The sequence below is a fragment of the Papaver somniferum genome, chromosome 2 (assembly GCF_003573695.1).
Source record: "Papaver somniferum cultivar HN1 chromosome 2, ASM357369v1, whole genome shotgun sequence".
Classification (NCBI taxonomy): domain Eukaryota; kingdom Viridiplantae; phylum Streptophyta; class Magnoliopsida; order Ranunculales; family Papaveraceae; genus Papaver; species Papaver somniferum.
In genome coordinates, this window is record NC_039359.1 from 83,095,226 (window position 1) to 83,102,478 (window position 7,253).

At 34.5% G+C, this 7,253-nt stretch overlaps 1 protein-coding gene across 1 annotated transcript; it reads right to left on the reverse strand.

Annotated features, from left to right (window-relative positions):
- Positions 1-1,002: 1,002 nt before the first annotated feature.
- Positions 1,003-7,024, reverse strand: LOC113348217 (transcription factor SCREAM2-like). The gene is made up of 4 exons (XM_026591923.1): positions 6,145-7,024; positions 5,787-6,035; positions 4,452-4,625; positions 1,003-1,485 (listed from the first exon to the last, which is right to left on the reverse strand). The coding sequence occupies exons 1-4, from the start codon at positions 6,940-6,942 to the stop codon at positions 1,390-1,392; spliced, it is 1,317 nt and encodes a 438-aa protein (XP_026447708.1). The 5' UTR covers positions 6,943-7,024; the 3' UTR covers positions 1,003-1,389.
- Between the last annotated feature and the right edge of the window lie 229 nt (positions 7,025-7,253).

Here is a 7,253-nt window from a genome sequence, read left to right on the forward strand (position 1 = left end):
AGTTTAACAATAAGTTTTTTTTAGAATTTGCATATTTCTGGAATGTATCATGAAAAATGAAACATATTCTAGATGTGCTTTTTCTTTATGGAAGAAAAAAAAAATTGAAAAAAAAAGGATAATATGAAAAGCTCATTCAATATTTTTTTCCTTTTTTTGTTGCAGCTAACGATTTGTTGTTTTTTTTTTTCTTTTTGATGTCATATTGTTTGGTGATTTTTGCTTAATTTCAATGTACCAATACTGTTAACAGGATTATTTATTAATGATTTTATATTATTTTTATTTGTACAGGATAAACGAACTCTTTTATAAGCACTCGAAAGAAGATTACTCGATTCATATGTGAGATTCACAAACAGGTATGTTTTCTTCTGATCGTTGATTTGAAAGTCTAATTTCAACAATTGATTTTTTTTTCGGTTGTAATTAGGCGAGTTTTGTTATAAAAGTGTAAATGGACATTGGGCGTTGGATTTTTTTTTTCTTTTTTTAATTGTTATGGTGGATTTATTTTTATGATGAAATCGTGATGAATATTTTAATTCTTATGATGGATTTAATTTTACGACGGAATCATGATAAATATTATGTATCTAATTTTATTTATCGTGTATTTAATTTTATTATAAAATCATGAATATTTTTATATAAAATCATTTTTTTTGGTAATGTTAAAATTGTCTATATTTGTGCTTGAATGTTTCCAAAATATATATTTTAGGTAATATATTCTAAAATGTGATTGACTGGAATATGTATTGCGGGCCTACAAAATTCTCCTCAATTTTTATTGACCGAAATATTAATTGGTGGGGCCAGAATCAACCAGAGGCTCCGATTAACCACGTCCCTTAAAAAAAAACTCTATTTTTATATAAACAATTATATATATACATATATATATATACCCGATCTATATAAATAATCCTTGGATGTGTTCCTGAAACCCAAATTTCGTTAAGGTCCTTGTGCCTAAAAATCTTAAACTTTATAACTCCAAACAAACCAAACCGGATATTCACATACTAAGAGATGATAATAAAAGCTGTATTACAGGATTTAGAGATAAGTCTTACAAACAAACCAAAAAGTGCCAAAAACAAAAACAAACAAACATGCGATCTTCAGCATAATCAGCATTATTAGTAATTATTCTTTACTCTGACAACTCGATAACAAATAAGCAGCAGCATAAAGATAACGAACAACGAGAAACCTAATCTCTCTTCATTCTGATGCATCATGACCAGGCCTCTTTCGTTTGACTCTCTGCATAATATACTCCCACGCGCACATCTATACATAGTGGCATCATAATCATACAATGGACAAGACTGGCAACAAGATAACGTCTTTTAGTACAGCAGCAACTTTTCCCATTTTTCACTAACAAGCAGGTAGGACACTCAGTCCACATCTCAAGGCAGAGCTGATAATGCAATCTTTTAGCTTTTCTTCAGTCATCTTCTCCTGCTTTTTCACCTGCAAAAGTCCATCAAAAACGACGTCACTACTTAAATCTCGGATAAGAGAGTGCTAATGCAGAACCACCCTTTCAATGATACGGTCCATACCCTTCTGAAGAAAATAAACGTGCGGTTTTCTTTTGATCGTGCATTTTGTTTTGTGGAATACAGCTTCATTCATTTCTAATGAGATTCTCTACCGACTATTGATCCACAACATTATTATTTCTATTTTTTCAAGCTGGTTCATATGTCTCCAGTCTTTGTCGTGTGCCTGAGACACCCCACAGAATAAAAGACCTACCCAAGATAGTGCTCCTGGGGACTATAGTAGCTATCAGTAACTACCAGATGACAAATGAATTTCCCTTTCCTATTAAAAAACCAAAAAAGTAACTACCAAATGTTCAAGGTCATCATGCACCAATGGTTAGGTCCATGTTGTTAGCATGAACATTTAGGCTACAGCAAAGGTCAAAAATAGTATGCCCAACAATCGTTCCCAAGTCTAAGACTAACTAATGGCTATCACCCACCTCCCAAAGCAGGAAAAAAGACCAAAGTGGGCGAGAAGAAAATTCTGAGTGGAAAACATACGTTTGTTTTACTTGTTTTCTTTTTCTAAAAAATGGGTAGGAAACTTCCATTTCTCTCGTTAAACCAAAGACTATTAAAGCTAGTTTTGGAGAAGTTGAAACATCATCATCAAGATGATGTTTTATCTTAGAATCATTAGAGGCTTAGCCAATACAGTTTGGACATGTAATTTAAGCTTTCCTAGCCCAATGCAAGCTTTCGAAAGTGATTGAAAGTGATGCTCAGACTTTCATAAATCGTTTCCAAATTACTAAGTATTTTGAAGAACTGAAAATGAGTCATTTTGCAAATATTTGTAAAACATGTTTTAAATGGACGAGTAAAAATTATTATGGGTGAAATTGACATCAAAAAAATAACAAAGATGAAACTGGATTCATCCTGACTTAAATTTAAAAAATAGAAAGGATGAAACTGGATGCATAATAATGTAAATTAAAAATAAGAAAAAGTATTTAAAAATGGATGGGATGAAAATGTTTACATCCTGGTTAGTTTTACATTTTTGTCCATTTAAACAGTATCAAAATATCCTTTTCACCCAGAAATTGTTGATCTTTTTAACCAATTTTTTGTTTGTCTGAAGAAACCCGTCCTATTGATGCCAGTTAGAAAAGACAAGATGTAATCAGGTGTGATATTGCGAGATTCGGAATTTGATTCTAGTAATAGTGTTGTGGAGAGCACGAGGAAGGAGAGGCTGATGTATCATTTCTTTTGTTGGGCTTTAGACGCTTTAGTGTTCAAGGAATCTGAACTTTCTTCTTCTAATCGAGATGGGAGCCGGATGTACCAAAACAGAACATTGTGACGTATTTTCGAAAAGTGATAACATGTAAGCAAAAAGATAGAATGCAGTGGTGATTTATGTAATCATTTTTTCTTTTTATTAATGGGACATATATTATTTCTTTTCTTTTTTCTTTTTTTGTAAAAGAATGTCACTTTTGGATTGAAAAAAATGAGAAAGGATATACGAAAACAAAATATCGTGACGGGTTCTCGAATATATGAATAGAGCTTTTATGTGGAAGCACTTTATAAAAGCTTTTATGTATATGCATGAATTTCAGCATGGCATATCCTGGTTGGGGGAACGCTACACTGATCAAATTTTTTCTCCCGAGAAATCCCGATACACACAATCCCGTGAGATCCACCAAAAAATTATAGGGGTGGGTTTTTGATCCCACCACTCTGTGTTTTGTGGGATAAGTTCTGGGGGCCCAGATCATTTCCGATCCTCGTAGTGGTAGGAGAGTGCTACGTACATATTCCACAAAATCTAACAAGTTTAACCCCTTAAAATTGGTCATTTAATCTTGTTTGCCGTTGATATTTTTGCCACCAGTTACATAGACGTTGGCTGCGCCACCGCTGGAACAATGTTCATCGTGAAACACGTTTTGAATCACTGATTGATGGTGGGTAACATTAAAAATGAACCTCTTACTAATCTTATGCTACTTAAAAGTTAAAAGACATCTCACCGACCAAAGCACCACTTAATTTTAGTTACCTTTAATCTCTTTTTATAGTGAACAGTTAGCTTTAATTTAGTTGATAGAGTGATTAAAGCACAAAAAACAAACCCATTCCTGCTGATTGATTTGGTGCTTCTTCTTCTTTTTTTTAAACAATTTGATATGTTCTCAATTATTAATCGATGATGAACTGCAAAGTGCAACTCATGTTAAGGGTTTAGTATTTATTTTTTTGGATGGGTACCCTATTTTGATTGAGATGACATTATTAGCACTTTTGATATATTAACCTACTCTAATTTTTAAATCATTCAGAAGATTAAAAACTTTGAATATTATTGCTCAAAGATGATGAGCGGTTCATATTTGGCAGTATTAGTCGATAGTATAAAAATTACAAAACAGAAGAGAATGTTGAAATTTGTTGGTCTCTAATTTTGACTGCGTGAATGGTTTTTTATCCTTACCTCCTTGGACGTACCATCTCGTAAGTACTTGAAGAACTAAGCTGGTGTTAGAGTCACACTATCAACTTACGTAATACATGTATCCTAACTTCTAACTCCTAGTGCGCGACTCTTACCACTCAAAATAATATCATATCATCATATATTTAAACGCATCATTTTCTTTGGCTTTTTTGTTCGTTTTCCTCTAAAAATTCATAAAGCCAGTTACTATACAGTGATCAGCATCACTACTATGTAGGGTCTTTAACCAACGTGCGATATGGGGTCAATAAACTCATACATCATTTTGGGCATAAAGACTGGAAATCTTGACTGTAGACTTCATGATGGTAAGCTTAAATTCCTTGTTTATAGTTGTTCTTTGTTCGTTTTTCAAAGGGTGAAAGGTAAACTTTTAGGAAAAAATATACAGAAAGGTTGAAAGAACTTACCCTGATGAAGACCGTACTTAGGACATGTTGGGGTTTGATTTGATCTACAGCAGCATAAGTGATCTCAAACCCTGTAGTTTCCATAACGCGGAAGGTGTCGCCTGCTATGCCGTTCGCACCTTTACATGTTATCTTCACTATGAACCTTTTCTCTTCCATTTTCTCTATGTCGATCTGCATGGTTCAAAAAAAGATAATTAATTTAAAATCAAGAAGAAAAAAGTGGCAGTACCAGTTAATCGAGCTTGACGAAGAATGAAACCTAGAGTCTAGATGAACCCCCTATTCCTAGATAAGTACTTTTGTCTGAGATTTTCCAAAAGCCTAAAGAAAATACTAGAGAAAAAGGCATATGTTAATTTCAAAGGAGAAATGTCAAGAAGAAAACTTAGAATATACGTAAAATCCAAATTGTTTTTTGCTGTGCAACCAGCGTTCAAGTAAGTAAATGCCGGGGGTCTAAGGTTTGTGCTTGAGACAAAAGCAGCTTGCCTTTGACAAATGACTTAGATCTATATTTTGAATAGGCTGCCGAGATACAGTCCACAACCTCGATATTTTTTTTTATTTTCATTTGTTCATGACAAACAAAGATGCATGCACATGTAAAGTCACTGGAATTAACTCTCTGATGGCTTTACAACTCTCTGATATGCAATCAGAGATCTGACCCTTTTATTTTCCAAGTGCAAATTCCACCACGAGCCATTAAAAATCCATATGTACGTTCCCTCCCTACACCAGAAATTTTTATCTCGAAAGGATGTAGACTTTTTCATTTCAGAGTGGGTTTGATCGTGTACTGAACCGAATGATAGTACTTAAAAAAAGCTCATGGTAAGAAATATTAGTGAGTAAGGCAGACATGGTACTGTCAATAGAAGTTGGGACTTGGGAGTTCGAAAGATTTTTACCCAACTTCGGAAGGAAGAGTAATTATTCTTCTCTCATGTAACAACTTTTCTTCCTACGACAATATTTACATTGATGACTGCGAATCAATCCCTATATCCTAAACAAGACTTGACGACTAGATACATACTGGATAAACTTTCAAAAGTTTGCCCAACGTACGTAACAGATTCCTGCCTACGATCTCATCTGTCATACTGTTCGTCTTATCTTATGGCCTTAAATGATTCCGTTCGGACCATTACGATGATGACATAAAAGATTACTATGCAAAATAACTGACACCAAATTCTAAAAAACGAAGCAGGAAACAGGAGAACAAGGAAAAGGTATTGCGAACATTGAACGCATCAAATATAGAAATCTTATGAAACAAATGACAGTAACTGAAAAGGTATAGGAGTTGCCATGCATGAATAATACCTCGATTATCTGTGGTTTGGTTTTAGACGCAGAGCCGGCATGAGTGTTAATTCTTGGACGAGTATCATCATCAAGATCATCATCATCCTCTTCATCTTCATCTTCCTCTATAATGTCATTGTTCAATAATCTAGGTTGACGTTGTTGGAGGAATTGTTGTTCTTTAAGTTCCTTTTGTAGCTTTGCTGTTTCTTCTTGCATATTCCTTAAATAAGATAGTGCATCCACTAATACCGATCGTTTATCCATCTGTAACATAATCACAAATGGAATTTTTAGTTTCCAAAATCATAACCCATGTATCAATATAATTGAAAAGGTTTATTAATTTGAAAAAAGTATTATTGAGTTCTTTTACCTTTGTGATATTTGGAACAAGGGCACGTAAAGCAAGCAATTGTTGACTAAGCCTTTTCCTTCTATTCCTTTCTGAAACTAAATTTTTACAATTTAGTGTTCCTTTTTTGGGTTCATCATCTATTTCTTCTTCTTCCTCGTCGTCGTCATCTGCTACAGTAGCAGCAGCAGTAACGGTTGTGGTACTTCGATGTCGCTTAGTTGATACTTTAGGTGGCTTTTCGATATTGTCGGTCTTTTGCATCTTCAACCGCGGTTGTCGAGCAACATCAGAAACTGATGATGACGGCGAGATTGACGCCATGGTGATCAGATTGTCGCTATCAGTTTGGAAATATTGATCAACACCAATACTGTCAGGACTGCTCTCTGTCATTACATTAAGATATTGCTCACATTCTGCATCATTGTTAACTGGTTGATCAAGAATAACTTCGTCGTGACCAGGAAGAACAGGGTGATAATAGTGATCTTCAGGTTGAGAAATAATGTTGTTATCAAATTCATGAAGATCAAGTAAGAACGGTGAATCGGGTCTGGGTAAGGTAGGAAGAATATTACATTCTGGATATGGATGCTCATATTCCATGTTTGTACCAGTGGTGGTGGTATTTGCAAACTCGAAAAAGTTTTCATCAAGCATTTGAAGATATTGAAGTTGTTGAAGCTCTTGAGGAATAATGCTGGGATCATCTAGATCCAACCATGAAGAAATTGTATCAAGGATTTTGGATTTTGAGTTATTCATGGATTCTTGATTCAATACTTCATGAAAACTGTAAGCATCTACTCCCTCCATAACTTTTTTTTTCCTCACTGTTTTTCTTGATGGGGTGGGCTGCTCACTCTGTCTCCACGTTGAGAGTATAAAGAGAGTTTGTTTGTTTTTTAATCTTGAATTTGTATGCGAAGGTAAGGAGGAGTATATATAGAGAAATAATGAGGAAAACTCCAAAATAGTTGGTGGGGTGACACTTTAATTCATTCCGTAAAAATTAGACTGAGAGTGAGTGCGTGAGTGAGTGAGTTTGTTGCTGGACAGAACAATCAAGTTGGTCTGGCGCTCACTCATTGTACCAAAAAAGATGAGTAGTTTGGAGTCTTTGGCCC